At 44.8% G+C, this 23,065-nt stretch overlaps 1 protein-coding gene across 4 annotated transcripts in view; it reads left to right on the top strand.

The window, feature by feature from the left end:
* Window positions 1–23,065, top strand: part of LOC135225667 (F-box only protein 27-like) — a 93,530-nt gene that overhangs the window by 22,234 nt on the left and 48,231 nt on the right. For all 4 annotated transcript variants that reach the window (XM_064265008.1, XM_064265009.1, XM_064265006.1 and 1 more), the window contains one exon: window positions 17,211–17,364. In XM_064265008.1, the coding sequence (XP_064121078.1) occupies window positions 17,211–17,364 (154 nt within the window). The remainder of the gene's footprint in view (window positions 1–17,210; window positions 17,365–23,065) is intronic.

The following is a 23,065-nucleotide window of genomic DNA, read 5'->3' as shown; positions in this document are numbered from 1 at the left end:
GAATGTAGTAGAGAATTCACTTTAAGACTATGGTATGGTCAAGTCTTATGCACATACCGAGGTTAACTACAGAATTCCTAGTATCCTTACAAAGGTTTCCTAGATTAATGCTGTTTACCACAATGTGACAGTATTATAAAGGATTCTAATACGGCAGAGCGCGATATATATAATTCTCTCATCCTTTCGAGAAACGCACACAACCTTTTTAGAATCGGATATTGCTCAAGAGAAGTTGGGTGAGTCGGATGGGAAACATTCTCTTAGTGGCAGAAAGTGTTTTCCCTGAATGGACTATACTACGTATATAAAAGTTTTTTCCCACTAAGAACGGAATTAACATGTGAAGGATGTCTTGTACCATAAAGGCATAGATGTTATGGCACATAACCTAAAAAGAACTAGAAGGAAGCGCCAGCCTGGCGCAAATTGCGCCAGAAGTGCCGGCCACGCCAGAAGCTCCATCCAAGATATTTTCTCATTTTAGCGAGTTATTAACCTAAGAGTCCAGTAGCCTCTCGGACAGCAGGCTCGGTAACGGCAAGATTCGTTCCTGATTTCGTTACCCATTTAATCGAAAATGGGTCGCTTACAAGGAATGATGAAATGATTTATTTTAATCACTTAGGCCGTTCCACGACTGTCTCATATCGCAAGAGCTCGAGAATCTCTTTTTTTTTTTTTCGCCCCTGTTCGCGTTAACAAAAGAGAACCTATTTGGGAACAGACACGGAACGTAACGATCCTTAAGAGGTTCGATGCAAGATTTTGCATGTCCGTGAGAACCTTCTCGATCGAAGATAATAACTGTTAACGTATGTCTAACATTTATTGAAAAGAGTTGTGAGAACCTGCGGAAAGTCTTCTTCATAGATCTCTTTGTAATGTAGAAGACGAACAGGCTTCCTTTAGACTGCTTCCTTTTCCTCGAACCAAGAGAGGTAGCAATATAAGACATCTTTAAATTTAAAGAAGGGGAATAAACTTTAGTCTTTTTTCCCCTAGTTATAAATTCTTAACAGATATTAAGATAAATGGGCGTCAAAGGAAGAGAGGATGTATGCCACATTTTGGCCTTAGAGAGGATTGGATTCACAGAAGTCACGTTTTCTCACAGCATGTTTCCTTAGGCTTGTCCAATAGTATCTGGATATTCTATCAGAATCTATTATAAATAGACCTAAAAAACCTCTCCACTCTGAGTCTGTCCGCGTGCAGACTGACCAGAAGTGGACATGAATGAGAGGTTTTTTAAAGGTAAATGACAATAGTCATGGCTAAGACATAGAATTGCTGCAGATCTTGCTAGATGGAATGAGGAAACTGTCCTCTTCCGATACCTCTGTGAACCACATAGCGAGGTTTTTTCTTCACTTTCAGAGGGAACGAATCACCTATGGTATATATCTGCTATCAAAGAACGCAGTAAAAGGCTATACTCTGTCTCTACAAGGGGAATTTAGAGATAACAGAGGATTAAGATCTTCGGGATCTTATACGATACCGCAATTAACTGACAAGAGTAGGATATCATGTACTTCGAATGGGATCTTTTGTGGCCACAGATTCCGTGTTCCGACAAAATGGAACTGCTCCTCATCAAACTTCTTTGAGGAAGTTTATGAAGGAATTCTTTGTTTCTCTTAGCCCGAAACGACCAAGAAGACAAGTGAATTTTTTGTGCATTGGAATCTCGCATCAGATTCAATGGAGACTCGGCAATGGGTTCTTGCCAGCATAGTATGTCGGGCAAAAGAACTAAATCCCTCTATTCCTGACGCAACGCTTTCAGATAGAAAGTTTCGTTGCCCAGGCAGGGTACTTACATTTTCATCTACAGAAGAAGAGATGGTTTAAACGTTTGCCTACAGAGTCTTCGGGGTGCGATGAGGGCTCAAAATGCTTCACAGAAGGTATTCAGAAGGATACAATAAGAGCTAGAAATCAGGGTTCCGCCCAATTTTCAGCTCAGAGTCTCCTTCGACTTCCAGACTCCTTCCTTCCTTCGGGCAAGGATAGGGAAGATTCTGCAATGAGGAACCTCATCAACTGTAAGAAGAGATCTCGTTAGCAAAAGAAGTGTTCACGAAGGATCCTCCTCGGAGGAAGACTCTTCTCTCTCGTATTGTTAGATATCCTGTCGTCTACTGGGTGTAGCTGACTAAAATCACCTCCCCTTGCCAGGGGCCAAAAGCTCAAAGGGGAAGAATTTCTTCCACCCTTCTCCAGTCTCCTGATAAACTATGTGGTTGTTCAGGACTCTCGGACAATGTAGCGCCAGCCAGGCGCCAAATGCCAATACAGGCGAAAAACGCCAGAGGCGGACAGTTCCAAGGAACTCTGTCATGGTCGGATACTGAGAAGGAGCGGGCCTCCAACCTGGCGCAAATGCGCCAGAGGTGAACAAATCGGACAGATATAAGAGTGTCCGATGTGGACATCGCCAGACAGCCTAGAGACTCTTCCAGGCTCGAAGCTCCAGCAAGTGTGGAGGAGCCAAGCCAGGCGCGAGGTGCCAGCCAGGCTCTAGAAGCCAGCCAGGTGCCATCCAGGTGCCAGGCTCCTTCAAGGCTAGGCTCCAGTCAGGATTGAGGATCCATCCAGGCGCAAGGCTCCTTCCAGTAAAGAGAAACCTAAAGCTCTGTCATGTAAGAGGGCTAGTCCCCATTGATATGATACAGGTAAGGCTCTGCCATGTAAGCGGGTCAGCCCCCATTGGCACGATCCGAGAAGGCTCTGTCGTGTAAGCGGGCTAGCCCCCATTGACATGATCCAGAAGGGTTTGTCAGTCATAGGTCCCTACCTTGCTGAAACTCTTGAGGCATGCAGACTCATAGACAGTAATCATGAAGTCTTCTGCCAGGCTCCAGATGCCTTCCAGGCGCAAGGCGCCAGCCAGACGCATGGCTCCAGCCAGGCGCGAGGTGCTAGCCAGGAAGGAGGAGCCAATCAGGCACCAGCCAGGGCACAAGGCGCCATCAGGCCCGGCCGAAGGCTCAAGCCAGGCTCTAGGCGCCATTCAGGCACAAGGCTCCAGCCAGGCGCGAGGCGCTAGACAGGCACTAGGCGCCTGCCAGGCACGAAGCTCTAGCCAGGCTCCAGGCTTCACCCAGAAGAGATCTATATCAAAGAACGCCCTGGCCTTCTTTGAGACATTGTGATCTCCTAAGCACTTGATAAGTGCATTGATGATTCCTTCAAACAGCTTAGAATTGAAAGCGCATGAAGTGCAAGCTTTTCCGAATTCTTGTTCTTTCCCTAACAGTATGTCATAAGGACATATTAGCTGTCACATACGGGAGATGCAACTCTGTGTTGACTTCCCATTATCCGAAGGATGTCAAGATAACCTTCGAGGGATCCTTCTCTCTTGGTTGATACGTGTCTGTGGATACATTGCTGGGATAGGGAGCAGATACTGATCCTTAACTAGTGAGTTAAATTTTATTTAACGTCATGTTTTTTCTTTGGGTTGTTTGAAAGGAGTTTGTAGATAACTCTTTTCAACTTAAGCATTAACCCTCGTGTTAGGATCAGGTGATCGGGATCGGTGTTGTGCTCCTTAATTATGCCACTAGGCATAGGCATATTGTCATGTAAGAGGCTCTGTCGAGTAAATGGATAAGACCCCATCGACAGACCCACAAGAACTCTTAGCCATAGGTCATATCCTCGCTGAGGCTCTTGAGGCGAAGCAGATTCCTAGGCATTAGCCATGGAGTCTTCCGACCTTGATCATAAGATCAAGTAAGGAAACCAAGGTTTTATTTTATCTTTATTTACCTACAACGTTATTGTTGTTACCTGTCTATTCAGTAAATAGTTGTCTCTTTCCCACCACCAAGGGTGTCAATCAAGCTAAGTATAATCTGCTGGGGTATGTTCCATGTACAAAATGATATTGTTAAGATACAATAAAGTTTTGTACATACTTACCTGGCAGATATATACGATTGATGGCCCACCCAGCCTCCCCTCAGGAGACAGGTGGAAGAGAAAATCTGGTTCTAGAACGGTAATCGTTCCTATTCCTGCCACCCAGCGGCAGGGGCGGTAGATCACCTGACCTACCTGCAGCGTGTGCCGCGAAATTCGAATTTCTGTCGGGGACGACGGAGTCTATAGCTAAGTATATATCTGCCAGGTAAGTATGTACAAAACTTTATTGTATCTTAACAATATCATGTTAAGATGGATCCCATGATAAACACAATCACAGACACAGAGACAACTGAAAACAGAAAGAATCATGGGCAAACAAAGCAACTAGCTTGGAAGGAGAACAAAAGCATCTACTCTCCAAGGCGGCCAAAGAAAGACTAACGCGTCATGAGGTGCGTGCTTGATCGCCGACCAGCCTTCACCTCGTATACACAAGTTGCCAAATCTCACAGATTCCTTGCCATACAATCTTTGATTGTTTTAACCAGTTAGCAGCTGGCACGAGAAGATTTATCCAATTGCTAAGACTTCAGGTTTGTTAGCTATAAAAAATACAAATTGATTAAAAATTTGTCATGTATGGGATGTATCTAACACCACAATAGCAAATTTCTTATTTTACTTTTATACTATCAGTAATACTGCAGTGTCAGTTGAGAATTAAGTCACTGTCATTGGCTATTCATATAATTATGATACGGTGTGTATGTGATGTTGGCCTATCCCACGATCAAATGAGATCTTTTCTCAGTATAAATCCTATTCATGGTTACCATAAACCTGCATAAAATTTGCCATACCAGCTTACTTCAGTACATTTTTAGCTGTAATTGCATTGAGGATGTAGTTTGTCCATGCGCAGATGATGATTGCTCTTTTAATCATAAGAATTTAGATGTTGGTAATAGCACTGATACATATACTGGTAGATGATTTTTTTTTTAAGGAGGATATGGATGTTTATATAGTTGAGGTAGAAGAAATTATTTAAAACATCAAAAGTCATGTTGGTTATGGCGACATGTTGCTGAATGGCAATAATGTATTGATGTGGGAAATTAATACGTAGAGCTAGGAGTGGATTAGCAATGTGCACTATCATCAAACTTGCATTTGGTATAGCTTCCATCTTTAAAGAATTCAATATCACCACAAATATGTATATAGTTTTGAGTGACTAATGTAAGAATAAGGGCATTGATCCATGAGATATCATTAGTAAAGAATATATGCCAGAAATTAGTAAAGAATATATGCCAGAAATTACTTCAATAAATATACCATGCAGCCTATTTGAGAAAGAATGACAGAAATAATAACTATGACAAAAAGTTGGGTGGCGAAGGGTTTGAAGCTATGGACCACTCACCCAGGTGTTTAAGAAAAAGACTAAACGTGATAGCGTGGGGTGCGTGGTCTTTGACCAGTTTTCACCCGATATATGCACACGTTGCCAGATCTCACAGATTCCTTGCTTTACAATTTCTAATTGTTTAACCGGATCCAGCTATGAAAAATACAAATTGTCCTAGAAAATTTGTCATACATATTTAAATGGTACCATCTTAACATAGTTAACAGAGTGACTTGATAGAACTGACCCAAACTGAGATGATGCACTAAACATAGAAGAAATAAGAATGTTAGAAATAAGTTTACGTTAGATAATATTGTGGAAGAATTGTCAGTTCACCACTCTCATGTACAATTTTTATATTGGCCCACCAATGATATGTGCATTGAAAGTGAAGGAAATGACAGAAATAATGGCATCATATAATAAATCAGTATGTAGAGAAATGAAATGGTAGGAATGCCAAGCAGAGATAACAATCTGGCCTGTTCTTTCATTCCCTGCACTGCCTCCCTGGCCATGGCATAGGTGCTGAAACCAGCCAAGGATGAAGATCCTGTGGAGTCATAATTTTTGGAGAATTATGAGTGTTGTACAGTTAATAAGCATTTGTCTTTTATGTATATACTAAATATTTTGTTTAGTTTAATACCTAGTACAGTCAGAAATGCATTGAGTATTTGTGTTGAATCATCATCATCGCCATCATCATTGTTCAGTATTGCTGAGTTATCCTACAAAAGACTTAACTGGAATTGGCTAATAGCTCTCTCTCTCTCTCTCCTATAAGAACTTGAAGTTTAGGGGGTCAAGAGTCACTAACAGTTTTTCAGTTTTCACGGGGTTAACTTAAGTTGACCTTAACCTTGCTGAGAACAGGGCTCAAAACAACTCTGATCAGATTATGTACATACTTACCATTGTTGTCAAGTGACTTTTCTGTACAGCCCATTTTTGATTTATGTTACTAATCTTTAATGAGTGCCTTACCATTTAAGAGATATCTTTTTGGTACTTAGATGATATCTTGAAATATTGTGGGTTTTTTTAGACATGAAATTCATAGTCTTAATAAATCCCCGCCTTCCAACTATCTTATTGATACTGTTAGTTTAGATGGGAAGGATTCTGCCAAGAAAACATCCCTAAGTAACTCGTGCTTGGTAAATAGTCCTATGAAAACCAATTGTTTTGACCCAGTGTCTGACTTATTGTATAATAATAATAATAATAATAATAATAATAATAATAATAATAATAATAATAATAATAGCCTTCATGAGTTCTCATTACCGTGAAGAAGAGGACTCAGTTAAGAAAATTATTTCTGAAAATGTATCCCCGACCGACGACACCAAAAATATCGACCTAATTATCTACTACCAGAATCGGAGGACGCGCGACCTTATTATGAAAAATAACCCCTCTCCACAGGTACGAGACCCCCTGAAGCAGACGCATGTGGTGTACCAATATACATGCCCAGTCCGCGGTTGCAGCGGCGCCTACGTTGGTATGACTACCATGCGCCTGTCGAAGAGACTCTCCTGCCACGCCCAAGAGGGGGCTATCAAGAATCACGCATGCACCAAACATCAAGAGGCCATCTCCCGGGATGTGATCATCCAAAACACGAAGATCATCGGGAAGGCCCCTGATGCCCGTCGGTTACGCCTGCTGGAGGCGCTTCTCATCCAGCAAGTGAAACCTATTCTAAATACGACGCAGGAAGAATTTCTCCTCCCTACGAGTATGAGAAGACCTGCCACCAACAATGACACCACCGAGCACGACAACTCCACGGAAGACAACGCCCCCGAACGAGATACTCCTGCAGCCAACCATAATCAAGTTAGCCATGACGTCCCGCAGCGTAGCGAAACGCCCATCGACGTAACCGCGCCGCTAAGGAGGTCTAGGCGGCTGCAGGACTTACAGCATCGCAACCATCAACGCGTGGAAAGTGGCTTGAGACCCGGTTCAAGCCACCAATGAAAACGAAGACCTACCGCCACCAGCCAATAGTAGATCAGCATGGGGCAGACCCCCTGCTGTCGACTCCAAATAATAATAATAATAATAATAATAACAACAACAACAACAAACCAATGCACGGACAATATATGAGACAGACTAAAGAACTAGCCAGTGATGACACATGGATACAGAGGGGAGAGCTAAAGAAGGAAACTGAAGGAATGATAACAGCGGCACAAGATCAGGCCCTAAGAACCAGATATGTTCAAAGAACGATAGACGGAAATAACATCTCTCCCATATGTAGGAAGTGCAATACGAAAAATGAAACCATAAACCACATAGCAAGCGAATGCCCTGCACTTGCACAGAACCAGTACAAAAAGAGGCATGATTCAGTGGCAAAAGCCCTCCACTGGAGCCTGTGCAAGAAACATCAGCTACCTTGCAGTAATAAGTGGTACGAGCACCAACCTGAGGGAGTGATAGAAAATGATCAGGCAAAGATTGTCTGGGACTATGGTATAAGAACAGATAGGGTGATACGTGCAAATAGACCAGACGTGACATTGATTGACAAAGTCAAGAAGAAAGTATCACTCATTGATGTCGCAATACCATGGGACACCAGAGTTGAAGAGAAAGAGAGGGAAAAAATGGATATGTATCAAGATCTGAAAATACAGTAGAAATAAGAAGGATATGGGATATGCCAGTGGAAATTGTACCCATAATCATAGGGACACTAGGCACGATCCCAAGATCCCTGAAAAGGAATCTAGAAAAACTAGAAGCTGAAATAGCTCCAGGACTCATGCAGAAGAGTGTGATCCTAGAAATGGCGCACATAGTAAGAAAAGTGATGGACTCCTAATGAGGCTGGATGCAACCCGGAACCCCACACTATGAATACCACCCAGTCGAATTGGAGGACTGTGATAGAGCAACAATAATAATAATAATAATATGTAATAATAATAATGATAACAATTATGACAATTAAAAGCCACAGTACAGAGTGTTAAAAGTATATTTCTGGGCTCAGCTCGTGTCGGCCTATGAAAGGATCCTTAATATCATTCTTTCTAGGTAAAATTAATCTAAAATTACCAGAGAAAAACAAAATTAAGAAAATGTCAGTAAAACTGACTCGCTCACTCTTAAAAAGAAGTGTCGGTATGGTAATAGGGGCGAGTGGGAATCACTACCACGAGACAATCACCAATTAGAACTTCCCATCAGAATCCCCTTAAGAGAGAGCTGATACCAACGGGCGATGCAGCCGCTACTACTACTACTAGAGGACGCCACGGACAGCAGCGCCCCTAGCGGACATCCTTAATTTTTAGCGCTAGCGTCAAGACGCATTATTTTCTGTGCTGTGCTAATTTCGGGATTTATCTTATTCTTCAACATGGAACGCTCTGCTATTGCAACGGCTAAGTTAAGTAACTCATAAGTAATGTTTTACCACATTTTTATCTTCCGGGTACCAGTATTTTCCTCCTAAATAGGTCATATACGGTTCCCGGTTGTCTCGTGGTGGCGCCATGCTGCCTCGTTAAGAATTCCCGGTCCTCCATACTGGGACTTCTTATACTTATGGGCTTACTATGTTGCGTTCATTGTCTTTTACATCGAGTTTTAGCTAGTTTAGCCCTCCTACCATCTCTCTTAGTTTGGTATTTAGGGCTATTATTATTATTCCGGCCCAGCATCCCGGCTCTTGCTCTTCATCGGCTATCGCTGGCTCCGAGTAGGCTTCTGTTTCTTGGAACAGTCTGCCTCCTCCTGGGCTTCTTTCTCTTTTACTAAAAGTGTCTTTTCCATCTTTTCGATGTATATATATTATATTTAGGGTGTTAGGCTAGCCTAGGTGCATGTTCCTTGTATTGGTACAGCCTGGTTCACGTGGCCCTCTCACGGTTGTGTTGCTCGCGGCCTAGGCCACTTGCGGTCACGTGTTCCATCGCACTTACCCTTACCCTACCCTGCCCTCCCTTTCTGGTATAGGGAGGGGCTGCGGGGACCCCTTGGTTGTCATGACAACCTCAGTCGCCTTCTTCTCTCCCTCTCTGAGGTGGCCAGGGGTTCCTCCCAGCGGGGGGTATAGGGCGACCACTCATGAGGTTAGGCCGGGTTCTCCGAGCGGGTAGTCGGTGAGGCGGGGAGGAGTAGGCCATCCCCCCCCTCTCTCTCTCCCGCCGTGTTACGCCGAGACCTTCCTCCCCCCTCCCCAGTTGCTCAGCCACCTTCCCTCGCTATAACGAAAGGAGCCTTCCGTCGCAGCCGGGGCACCTTTGGTATAGATTACTGGCTCCGCCAGCGGGCGGGGTGGGGACTACTAGTGGTCGGTTGCTTGCCTACTATATCCTTACATCTCTCCCCCGCTACCGGAAGGGAGCTTGCTTCTTACCCGTGCACTCTTCTAGTAGACGGGTGGAGAAAGGTTTGTTATTATTGTTATTTTAAGGATATACCCTAATAACTTTACATGAATTGTTTAATTGTTTATTATTATTATATCTACCATCCCCGCCATTTTCCGTCGTGGTTTCCATTTACCACCATCCTCGGTTGGTTTCCTTTTGTGTCCCCGCCATCAGCGGAGCTATAGCCTAGGACACCCAACCAACCTGGTTACCACACGTATTATGGCGGGGCTCTGGTTTAATCTAACTTTATCGCTCCGGCACCAGCGGAGCATCTGTTAGACTGTAAGTGTTTTCCTGATACTCATGTATCTTTCCACTTACAGGCTACCAACTGTCAGGTCCCAGCGTGCAACGCGACGTTGTACGACCCCTGCGGCCACGATGAGTGCAGGTCTCACGCCCCTTGTGCCACGTCATATAACGAGATGATCGTCTGGCACCCAGAAGCCTGCGCCATCTGCTACGACCTAGTCGGTCAAGCTGGGAGATGGGGTAAGTCCATTATAGGCTCCTTATCATTTTACTAACAACGCTTAGTCATAAGTTTGTTAACCCCGTTCCGCCATTAGAAGCTCATCTCGCCCTTTCTTTCAGGCTACTGGTGTGAGGGAGGTCGCCCTCGCCACCCTGAAAGCGTGGGTGGGCGGCTTCGGGAAGAACGCCGCCAAAGGCCAGCCGTCAATTCTGGACAAGAAGCTGGCCGTCCAGATCTTCCCTGCGGGCAAGTCAACTGGGTATGTTGACCCTTGTCCGCAGCCCCCCCTCTGATAGCCTCCATCCAGCAAGATCTCCAGCAATCTTTGGGGTCGTAGCTTCCCAGGAGTCGGTCCCGGACGTCGCTGCCTGGACCTAAACATCGAGCCCATGGCGGTAGGGGTAGAGGATTTGTTGGTTGAGGTAGGTGTGTCGGGCGCCCAAGGTCTTTCCTGGTGCTCCTGGATCTTCTCCTGTCCCTTCTTCGAGCGCTTCTTTCCAAGGCTTTGTGGGATCTGAGATCCCTACCCGCTCTCCCGCTCTCTCTGTACCCCCAAAGGTGAAGGGGACAGAGAGAACCGAAGACTCTAGCTAAGACAACTTCTAGGAAGTCGTCTTCGTCTTCTTCGGCTGGACTAGGAAGTCTTCGACTTCCTACGCCGACGGCGGAAAGGATGAAAGCCAAGCCGAGTTCTTCTCACTCGAAGAGCTCTAGAAGCAAGGCTTCTAAGGAGAAGGCTCGCGCTCCCGCCGAGCCAGTGCCTTCTCCTGCCTCCACCGCTTCCACTCTCCGGCAACGCCGGTGGGAGGAGCAGGGCTAGCACCTTTGATCCCACTGCTTTTTCAGCAGTGGTAATGCAACAGGTGGGCGAGTTGGTTGGCTCGCAAGTCTCCGCCCTGGGGACGAGATTCGAGCAGATGTTCGCACAATTGTCGAGCACTCTGTCTCAATCAGGCCAGTCTATACAAGACCTCTCTAACAGGGTTAGAGAGAAGGAGGATCCGATGTAGCCGGGCCTTCTCTCAGGTCCCTCTTCCAGTCTCCCCCCAGTGCCAAGCACTGGCATTCTCCAACTCCCGCCCATACGACTCTCTGCCAGCTTTCTCCATGGAGAATCCATGGAGAGTAGCTGCCTACGCTCCTTTTAAGGATGGGATGATCTCTATCCCGGAGTGTGGAACTCGGAGGATTGAGGACTTCGAGTTTTACCCTCCGGGTCTGACGCAGCCTTTCATCGGTTATGCTAGGCTGACTGTAACGGCTCTGACTAGGGAAGACAAGATCTCTAGAGAGTCTGTCCTATACAGTAGGGATCATGCCCAGCGGGAATGGGTTCACTGCCTTGAGGACTGGGAGTGCACGAACACTAAGCTCCAGGCCTATAAGAGTCCTTTTACTATTTTCGCGACGGAAGAGGAGGCTTCTCTTCCGTTCGCCACGAAAATAGTAGAGAGACCCTTCAGGCAGTCCTCAAGGATGAGCCCATGCCACAGTTGAGGGAGGCGGAGTCTACTTCTCCGCTCTTCCCGGCTTTCGGAGAATTGTGGGAGAACTTGCCAGCTACGTTGTCACGCTTGGTAAGCTCAAAACCGGACTGCGCCATGGACCAGTTCGGCGAGAAGCTGCCAAGGCTGCCTGATTCCCTAATTCAGACAGAGTTTGACCGCGCGAACCAGGTTTGGCAGGTCCCTCAACCCTCCCTTATTAATAATAACAGAAATGGCTGCTCTCTCTTATGCGACGGAACCGCTGTTTAAGATCTTGGCAAAATCTCAGTTTCAGACGGTCCTAAACAGATGCTTTCGACTTCTTCCAAGCTAGGAGGAATTGCCGAAAGCACGTTCTGCAGGAGTGTACTATTAGGCACGAGCCTAATAGACTCTTGGCTTCTAGCATGTGGGGAGCGGATCTCTTCCCCAGAGTCCGCTGTTAATGAAGTGCACCACGAGGCTGCTAGGCTCAACAGAGCCTTAGAGCTAGGTGGGGTATTTCGTCAAAGAGGAAACAAGAATCCGTCCCCACTGCTGGTAAGAAACCAAAGAAGGCTGGTAAGAGGTTCCAGCCATATCAGAAACACCAGCAAACAGCAGCAATTTGTGCAGGCCGTCCCGGTTACCCAACAGGGACAACCTGCTAGTTCGAAACAGAACCAGCCCATCCTCCTGTTGTCTCCTCAATCACAGCCGTCGACCTCCTACGCAATCTCGCCAGCCTTCAACCCTACATTTGAGGCTCAAGGGCTACAAACAACCGAGAGGTAGGGCGAGAGGTTACTTTCGCCAGCGTGGCGCAGGAAGGGCGACAAGGAGCAGGCAGTTCAGAGGGAGGGGTGGTGGTCAACCCGCCCATCAACAATGAGGCTCCCCAGGTAGGAGGGAGGCTGTTCCTCTTCCGCCACAGGTGGGGGTTCAGCAATTGGGCACAGAGCATAGTGTCCAAAGGATTGGGTTGGAGTTGGATCAAAGATCCGCCTCCAATCAAATCATTCCACCAAGTACCATCACAGGAATTGACAGATTTACGCGGAGGGAACTCCTTCAGAAAGGAGCTATTGCGAGAGTCAAGCATCTAAAATTTCAAGGTCGCTTATTCAGCGTGCCAAAGAAAGGCTCAACAAAAAGAAGGGTAATCTTAGACTTGTCAAAGCTAAACTCTTTCATTCGTTTGCGACAAGTTCAAGATGCTTACCCTCTCGCAAGTAAGGACCTTACTTCCGCGTGGAGCCGTCACATGCTCCATCGATCTTACAGACGCATACTATCATATCCCTATAGCCAGGCACTTCCGCCCATTCCTAGGATTCAGGCTAGGAAATCAGGGCATTCTCCATTCAAAGTGATGCCCTTCGGTCTGAACGTAGCCCCCAGGGTATTCACGAAAATAGCGGAAGTGGTTGTACAGCAATTGAGAACTCAGGGAATCATGGTAGCAGCATACCTCGACGATGGTTGATCTGGGCACCAACCGTCGAGGAATGTCTCGAAGCCACCAAAAAGGTAGTTCACTTTCTGGAACATCTGGGGTTCCAGATAAACAAAACGAAATCCAGACTTACCCCGGAGTCTCGTTTCATGTGGCTGGGAATCCAATGGGATTTGTCTTCCCACAATCTGTCAATTCCAGTGGCCAAACGGAAGGAAATAGCAAAATCAGTCAGGCAATTTCTCAAATGCAAACAAACATCAAGGAGAAACCAGGAGAGAATCCTAGGGTCCCTTCAGTTTGCTTCGGTAACAGATATCCTCCTGAAAGCAAGGCTAAAAGATATAAATTGAATTTGGCGATCGAGAGCAAACACCAAATCTCGAGACAAGTTGTCAGTAATCCCACAGATCCTTCGCAATCAACTCCGTCCATGGTCAAAAGTAAAGAACTTAGCCAAGCAGGTACCCCTTCAAATAAAACCCCTTCCAGTGTTAACCATTCACACGGATGCCTCCCTGTCCGGGTGGGGGGGATACTCTCAGTTCAAACAGGTTCAGGGGACTTGGTCAGTTCAATTTCGCCAGCTTCACATAAACGTTCTGGAAGCAATGGCAGTATTTCTTACCTTGAAGAGACTGCTTCCCCCGAAGAAGTCTCATCTAAGGCTAGTTTTGGACAGTGCAGTGGTAGTTCATTGCATCAACAGAGGAGGGTCCAAATCCCAAGCATGTGAATCATGTCATGATAGCCATCTTTGCCCTAGCAAACAGACACAAATGGCATCATGTCTGCCCCACCACTGGCAAGGGGTAAGAAAATGTGATAGCAGACGCTCTGTCACGGTCAGTTCCTCTGGAATCAGAATGGTCTCTAGACGACGGGTCATTCCAGTGGATAAGCCTGAGAGTCCCAGGTCTCCAAGTGGATCTCTTCGCCTCACAAGCGAACCACAAGCTCCCTTGCTATGTGGCCCCCAACCTGGACCCTCTGGCTTATGCCACGGACGCCCTGTCGTTGGGATTGGAATCAGTGGAGGAAAATTTATGTTTTTTCTCCAGTGAATCTTCTCTTGAAAGTCCTAAGCAAACTAAGGTCTTTCAAAGGGATAGTAGCTCTGATTGCACCGGACTGGCCCAAGAGCAACTGGTATCCTCTTCTTCTGGAATTGGGCCTCCGACCTCAACGGATCCCCAATCCCAAGCTATCACAATCAGTACAAATGAGGACTGTGTTCGCTTCCTCAGGAATTCTCCAGACCCTAACTTTATGGACTTCATGAAGTTTGCGGCTAATAAAGATGCTAATATTGATCCACAGAATATTCTCTTCCTAGAATCAGATAAGAGAGAGTCAACCATTAGACAAATATGACTCAGCTGTTAAAAAATTAGCATCTTTCTTGAAAGAATCGAACACTACAACCATGACAGTTAATCTAGCTATACCTTTTTTCAGATCCTTGTTTGAAAAAGGTTTAGCAGCTAGCACTATTACCACTCATAAATCGGCTTTGAAGAAGATCTTTCAAGTAGGTTTTCAGATAGATCTGACTGAATCTTATTTCACGTCTATCCCTAAAGCCTGTGCTAGACTTAGACTTACCTTCGCAAAGCCTACTGCAGTTTCATGGTTCTTAAATGATGTCCTCAAACTAGCTTCAGATACTGACAACTCGTCTTGTACATTCATAATGCTCCTGAGAAAGACATTATTCTTATTAAGCCTAGCTTCAGGAGCTAGAATTTCAGAACTGTCGGCTCTATCCAGGGATGAGGCGGGTCATGTGGAATTCCTCCCATCAGGAGAAGTTCTACTGCTCCGGATCGTAGCTTTTTAGCCAAAAATGAGGATCCTCTTGCAAGGTGGGCACCTTGGAAAGTATCCCACTTCCCCAGGATCCTTCTCTCTGCCCAGTATCAACTCTTAGAGCCTTTCTATCTCGTACTTCATCAAGATCCTCAGGTGCTCTCTTCATGAGAGAAAAAGGTGGTACTTTGTCAGTAAAAGGTATTAGGCAACAAATCCTTTACTTCATTAAACAAGCCAATCCTGATTCATTCCCAAAAGCACATGATATCAGGGGAGTAGCCACCTCAATTAATTACTTTCCAACATATGAACTTTGAGGATCTTAAAAAGTATACTGGATGGAAATCCCCGACAGTCTTTAAACGTCATTATCTTAAGTCCTTGGAATCTTTAAAATTTTCAGCAGTAGCAGCGGGAAACATTGTTTCCCCTGATACTGTATAGTAGTCGTAGTATAGATCCAGGTCTTTCTACCTACATCATCCAACATGCCTCACCCTATCGCCATGCTACTCGGATATCCTAGCCTTAGCCGCTGAATCATATTAGTGGATTGTCCCTTATTTTTTGCTAGGGACATCCACATTGTACTGATGGTGTACTTCAGTGTACCTACCCTTATTTTTATGCTAGGGTAGGACACAATGTGTTTGTATATTTTGTAAATATTTTCAAGTAAATCCCTTTTGTTTATATTACACTGCATCATTGTAATTTTCTGTGATTACTATTTTTAAGTACTTTAAGATTACTAACGTTCTGTTATTTTACTGTTTAGTATAAGTTAGTTTAAGTACTTAGTTTCTATGCTGTAATTGATTTACTTATATTATATCCATCATTTTACAACTGCTTTTCATTTGTTCCTTTTTTCCCATCTTGTCTGTTTCTCTGGTACTCTTTCATAGGCCGACACGAGCTGAGCCCACCCAGAAAAGGGATTTTGACGAAGGAAAAATCTATTTCTGGGTGATTGGCTCGTGTCGCCCTATGAAACCCACCCTTTATTGTTTTCCCCCCCCATGCAGGACAAGATGTTTTTAGATTAAGGATGTCCGCTAGGGGCGCTGCTGTCCGTGGCGTCTCTAGTATAGTAGTAGCGGCTGCATCGCCCGTTGGTATCAGCTCTCTCTTAAGGGGATTCTGATGGGAAGTTCTAATTGGCGATTGTCTCGTGGTAGTGATTCCCACTCGCCCCTATTACCATACCGACACTTCTTTTTAAGAGTGAGCGAGTCAGTTTTACTGACATTTTCTTAATTTTGTTTTTCTCTGGTAATTTTAGATTAATTTTACCTAGAAAGAATGATATTAAGGATCCTTTCATAGGGCGACACGAGCCAATCACCCAGAAATAGATTTTTCCTTCGTCAAAATCCCTTTTTTTGTACTTCACTGTTCCAGCCGTCTCACCAACAGAAACAATCAAACAGGGGTTACCTGACCAACACTGTTAAAAGAATCTCCCTTGAACCAGTTTCTTGTGTTGTCATAACACTCCCTCCATTGTTTTATTACCATCAGTGGGTGTAGACGGGGAGATAAAGGACAGGTTTATCCGAAAGTCTCTCCTAGGCGTTTTCAACCTTGTACATAAAATATATTTTTTTTTATTACTGTGGCTTTTGATTGTCAATATTATAGCTTCATTATAGGGGTTCCTTAGTTTAGTATGTAATAATAATAATAGTATGCTGGAAGAAGACCTTCATTAATGCAGGTTTTATTGAAAATGATGGCTATTCCAGCTGCGTTTATTTTCTAATCTTCTTATTACTGACTTTCCTTCTGTACTTGAATTGGCTATTAAAATGCCAAATGAGGGATTCATGTCAAAAACATGTTATTTGTCAAATTCTGTGTAATATAGTCAGTTTGACAAATACCACGTATTTTACATGAATCTTCCATTTGGCATTTTAATAACCAATTTGAGTTCAGAAGAAAAGTCAGTATCAAGGAGAATAGAGAAACTTCTATATAAGATAAACGTGGCTGAAATAGCCATTATTTCCAATGATAATAATCTGTAATACTGTGGTTAACAGTATGTTTGGTGTTGTAGTACTTTGTATGTATGTAATATTGAAGTTATTTCAATTCATATCCTGTGCCTTTATGCTCTCATCTGTGTCACATCCTGCTTTTTGTTTATAAAAACACCATTGATTATTGGTTTCGTAAACAGAGTAATGATATATGAGTTGAAAGAAAACATGAAAATAATATTTGAAAAAGAGTAGTTAGTCCCATTTTGGTTTTTGGGTTTGAGGACTTCTCTCATTTGTTTTAGGTAATGGAATTTTCTTTGCTGGAATACCTTTACCACATGAGACGTTGAGGTATATCTTCTCCTATGTGCCTGCAAGAGATCTGATTGTGTCTGCTACCAGAGTGTGCAAGTACTGGAATGATTTACTGTCAGAAACTCATTTTTGGCTGTATAAGTAAGTCATCTTTGTATTCCCTAGGTTAAATAGATATTTATAAACCTTGAATATCTAGATTACGTACTTATTTTAATTGTTATTTATATATTCTAGTAAAATTGTAGAGCATCATATATTTTTAAAATAATGGAAAAAAAGGTTTTGTTAATAAGATGTAATTTTCATAATTAGTACCTCACAACCTTGAGATCATCCTTGTAATATCTATTTTGGGGTTTTGTAAAAGTATATTGCACTTCATGACTATTTGTGATAAGGTTGTTTAACATAATTGCTATATTAGTTTTCTTTGCTGTGCTGTTCTATTTTATTTTTGAGAAGAATAAGACTCATGAAATAACTTTTAAGTTCTTTGGTAAAAGTTTTTCCATTTGATCTTTCTGATGAAAACTCATTACAGATCAAACTAGAGTACTTCAGCATAGTCCTGTCATTTTTTTTTTTTTTTGCTGACATTTTAATCTATATTAATATTCATTATTACTTCATACTCGTTTTGTATATTTTAAATGTTCACCCTCAATAGCTCTGGGGACAGGTCATTTTGATATTTTCCACATTCTTTTGTTATTCTATGTAAGAGAATGCCTCACTTCCATGAAGATGACTTAATCTATGTATGCACTCCAAGTTTTGCCATCTTAGGTGCTTTTCATTTTCATAATTAACAGATACTGCTGCCTGTTTTGCCATTTCTTGTGTAATTCTTCTTTCTCTGTATTTTACCAAATACGTACTACAATGTGGAGTCTCAAATCTTGTATACTTAAATTTTCATTTCACTTATATAACTTACCCGGTGGTTACATCTAGCTGTCGTCTCCTGACGTCACGGCAGAATTTGAAATTCGCGGTAGCGCTAATGGTTTGACAGGTGATCCCTCTACTCCTGCCCTCTACCAGGTACCAGGAACCATTCCAACAATAAATCAGAAGTTTCCTGCCGTCGGAACCGATAACACGGTTCCTCTGCTAGTTGGAATTTGGATTTGATCATCTTGGTTTTCTCCTTTTGGTGATGTACCTTGAGTTTACTGATCTTTTTGCTAGCACTGTAGTTATTTTGGTTTTGATATTGTTGTCCTTTTTAGGAATTAATTTGATTTTTTCACGATGTCTGACACCGGCTCTATTCAGTATAGGGTGTGTAGTAGTGGGTGTAAGACTAGACTTCTTAAAGCTTCACTTGATCCTCATTCTACTTGTGTTAGCTGTAGGGGACGTGAATGTTCTTTTGAGAATACATGTGAAGAATGTAAGTCTCTAACATCTCAGGAGTGGAAGGCACTGGAAAAGTATATGAGAAAGTTAGAAAAAGATAGAATCAGAAAGGCTTCACAGAGATCTTCTAAGTCAGTGAGTAGCCAGGATATTCCTCTGAATTCTGTTAATCCTGTTCCTATTAACCCCGTAGTGGTTTCTCCTGCCCTCGACTCTGTATCTCCCGATCCCGATCCCGTGTCAGTATTACGAGCCGATATGGACTCGAAATTTGTCTCTTTCCTCACCACTATGCAGAAAATGGGTGAGACAGTGCAAGAAGTGGTACTTAAGTGTGGTAAGTTACTTAGTGCAAGTGTAGTGGAGGAGGTGGCTGTTCGGCCCGTTCGTTCTCCTAGGTCTAGGCCCCTGTCAAACTCCCCAGATCCTGGGAGGAGGCATGCCGAAAACCGAAGGGAGGCGAGCGGGATCTGCTCCCGAGCAGTCGCCCCCTCAAGCAATCCTGTAGCCGTATCCCAGGATGCTGTCGCTCACCATTGGAAAGGTGTTGCAAGGAAGTGCTTTTCGTCAAGCGACTCAAGCTCAGATGTTTCCTCTTATAGAGGTTGGCGTCATAAGACTTCTAGACCGCTGAAAAGGTCTCGCGATGTTTCGCCTGCTGCGGTTCCTAAGAAGGTGGCAGCTGCCGAACCTTCTTGTAGTTTTTGGGAGGAGCCTGAAGCCTTTTCTCCGGCGGTTTCGATTTATCGCCCTTCTCTCTTAGAAGTGGAGAAGCCGAACACACACACTCCTTCGGAGCCTTCCCTAGAGCCTCCTCAAGCGATAACTCCTGCGGCTCCAGACGTGTTTGTTGCTCATCCTTCTACTCCTCCCGCGCCTTCTACGTCGGTGGATCCTCAACCTTCGGTGTTTGAACAGATGAATACCAAGTTAGGCAGTATTTTGGAGCTTTTTGGCAAGTCTCTTTCGTCCCTGAATGCGCTCCCGACCGCCTTACATCTTCCGCAGACTACTGTGCAGTCCTCTTCGCAGGCTCCTTTTCAGTCGCCTCTTCAGGCTCAGACTCTCCATGTGACTCCTCTTCAGACGCCGCTTCAGGCGCCTGGTCAGACTCCTTTCCTGACTCCGTCTATGGCGCCACGTCAGGCTCTTGCTCGAGCGCCACCTCAGCCGCCAGCTCAGCCGCCAGCGCAGCCGCCAGCTCAGCCGCCAACGCAGCCGCCAGCTCAGCCGCTCGGATTCGTCTCAGTACAGGCTCAGACGTCTTCTCCTGCTTTCTCGCACCCGCCTCGGGCGCATTATGGTGTGACTTCGCCGAACAGGATTCCTCTTCAGATGGAATGTTCTCCAGTTTTGTCGAAGGAAGCTTCGTATCTGGAATAAGAAGAAGAAGTACTTACAGAAAAAGACAAGCATTTGTCGGGGTATAAGCTTCTTTTACGATTCTTCGTTGACAACTTTGGAGATTCTTTTGCGCCTTCCGTTCCAGTTTCTCCTAGTTCGCAGTGGAAAAAGGACAGTAAGCCTGACGCCTCGTCCTCGTTCACGCGTCTCGTCCCCTCGATTTCGGCTAAGAAGGCTATCAAGAAAGTCAACGCTTGGCTTTTGGAGAAGAGGGAACAGGGGAAAAATGTTTTCTGTCTTCCCCTTTCGAGACTTTCGTCAAGGAGCCGTGTCTGGTAATACCCCGGAGAAGTTTTTTCCCTGGGTGTGACTGCCTCCACTCAGAGACTTTTCTAGTCTCGTGGACTCTTCTCGTAGATCAGCCCTTGATACTGCTAAGATTTTCTTTTCAGCAAATGAGCTGGATCATCTTTGCAAGAGTGTTTTCCGTGTTTTTGAAGTTGTTAGCTTCCTGGATTGGGCCATTGCTTCGCTGGCCAGGAAAGTCAAGTCATTTGGACTTTCGGAGGAGCAGTTGAAGGATTTTGCCTCTGCACTGGATTGTATCGATAAAGGCATTTGTGATGGAGCTTCGGAGCTCGCTGCCATTTTCGCCTCTGGAGTGTTGAAGAAGAGACAGATTTGGTGCTCCTTCTTGTCGAAAGGGGTCTCATCGAACCAGAAGTCTGCCTTGCTCTTCTCTCCTTTGGACAAGAAGCACCTTTTTCCGCAAGAGATTGTGAGCGAGATCGCTCAATCTTTAACACAGAAAGCGACCCAGGATCTTTTATCACAGTCAGCGAAGAAGCCCAGGAAGATAGCGCCGGTTCTTTCTGCTTCTCGGAGTGCTCCCTCCACGGAAGCTCCTAAACCATTTCGAGGGAGAGCTCCTGTTCGATCTTTCTCCAGGTTTCGTGGGAGAGGTAGAGCCTCGTCTAAAACCACTCCCTCTTCCATCAAGAAGTAGGCCCCGTAGTCCTCCACACAGCAGTAGGAGCCAGATTACACCTTCTCTGGCAGACCTGGTTCCATCTCGGAGCGGATCCTTGGCCGGTCCAGGTCCTGAAGGAAGGATACACCATTCCGTTCATCAAACACCCCCCTCTCACAGAATTTCCTGTGAATTTATTAGCTTACTCGGAGAACTTAAAAAAATTTGCCGCCCTCCATCAAGAAGTTCTCGCCTTACTGGCAAAGAGGGCCATAGAGTTAGTGGACTCTCCTCAGGAACCAGGATTTTACAATCGCCTTTTCCTGGTAAAGAAGGCTGACGTCAGTGCCCTGAACGTCTTTGTCCTGAAGACAAAGTTTTCTATGGAAACGACCCAGTTGGTATGAGCAGCGCTTCATCCAGGAGATTGGATGGTTTCCATAGGCCTTCAGGACGCCTATTTTCATATTCCGATTCATTCGGAATCGAGAAGATTCCTGAGATTCGTGTTCCAGGGCCGCATTTATCAGTTCAGGGCCCTCTGTTTCGGCCTGTCGACAGCTCCACAAGTGTTCACCAGAGTTCTGTCATCAGTAGCAAAGTGGCTTCATCTGGACGGGATACGAATCTCCATGTATCTGGACGATTGGCTTCTCAGGGCAAGTTCCAGACAGAAGTGTGTGGAGGACTTACAAAAGAGTTTAAGGCTGACGGACAGCCTAGGTTTGTTAGTCAACAAGGACAAGTTGTGTCTCTCTCCTTCTCAGGAGATAGTTTATTTAGGAGTGAGTGAGAAACTTGCTCGGCGAATCAGTGGATGAGCCTTTTAGGAACCTTGACCTCGATAGAACAATTTGTAAGTCTGGGCAGGCTCAACATGAGACCACTTCAATTTTACTTGAAACAGAAGTGGCAAAGGAAGAAGTTCCCAGACTCCTTCGTGTTCCCCATCTCGGAAGGGATCAAGCAGGACCCCCTTTGGTGGAAATCAGAAGGAAGGCTAGAGGAAGGCTTGTCTCTAAGCCAGTTGAGCCCCAACCTTACGCTCTTGTCAGACGCATCGGACAAAGGGTGGGGAGCTACTCTGGGGAGAAAGGAAGTGTCGGGACTTTGGCAGATTCATCAGAGAAGCTGGCACATAAATCTGAAAGAGTTGAAGGCGATTCATTTGGCTCTAATGCACTTCCAGACAGAGGTAAGAGGGAAAGTAGTGCTGGTTCAAGCAGACAACACCACGGCTCTCTCTTACATAAAAAAACAGGGGGGGACACACTCGTTCTCTCTGTGCGAGGCAGCGAGAGACCTACTCATTTGGGCAAAAGAGAACAAGGTTGTCTTGAGCACAAGATTTATTCAAGGCTCGAAGAATGTAAAGGCGGACATTCTCAGCAGGAGAGGACAATCCTCTCCACAGAGTGGACTCTACATCCTCAAATATGCAAGAAGCTTTGGGGGATTTGGGGATGTCCTCAGTTGGATCTCTTCGCCACGAACAAGACAGCTCGTCTTCCACTGTATTGCTCCCCAGTTCCAGACGAGGAGGCGTTTACAGTGGATGCCATGCTTCTAGACTGGTCAAATCTGGATCTTTATGCCTTTCCGCCCTTCAAAATGCTAAGACTAGTTCTGACAAAGTTCAGAGGTCATCAGAACGTCAGGATGACTCTGATAGCCCCCTTTTGACCGGCCAGGGAATGGTTTCCGGACCTACTACAGCTGTTGACGGACTTTCCGAGAGAGTTACCGTTAAGGAAGGATCTACTCAGACAGCCCCACTTTCTGAGGTTCCATCACAACTTGTCCGCTCTTCGACTAGTCGCCGTCAGACTGTCGAGCATCTCCTCAGAAAGAGAGGATTTTCAAAGAGAGCTTCAAGGGCTATTGCTAGACCCAGAAGAGAATCCTCTGATCGAGTGTACCAAGCTAAGTGGGTCCAATTCAGAGCTTGGTGCAAAGAAGAAGGAATTTCGTCTTCTAAGACCTCTATAGCTCAGTTAGCTAACTTCCTTCTTTTTCTTCGTGAGAATAAGAAGCTTTCTACCCAGACGATTAGGGGTTATAGAGCTATGTTGTCTTCTGTGTTCAGACATCGAGGATTAGAAATTTCTAATAATCAAGACCTCTCAGACCTGATTCGTTCCTTTGATACGACCAAGACAAAGG

This window comes from Macrobrachium nipponense, chromosome 13 (genome assembly GCF_015104395.2).
Source record: "Macrobrachium nipponense isolate FS-2020 chromosome 13, ASM1510439v2, whole genome shotgun sequence".
Classification (NCBI taxonomy): domain Eukaryota; kingdom Metazoa; phylum Arthropoda; class Malacostraca; order Decapoda; family Palaemonidae; genus Macrobrachium; species Macrobrachium nipponense.
The sequence above is the reverse complement of the archived record's forward strand: the minus strand, read 5'-3'. Positions and strand labels throughout refer to the sequence as shown.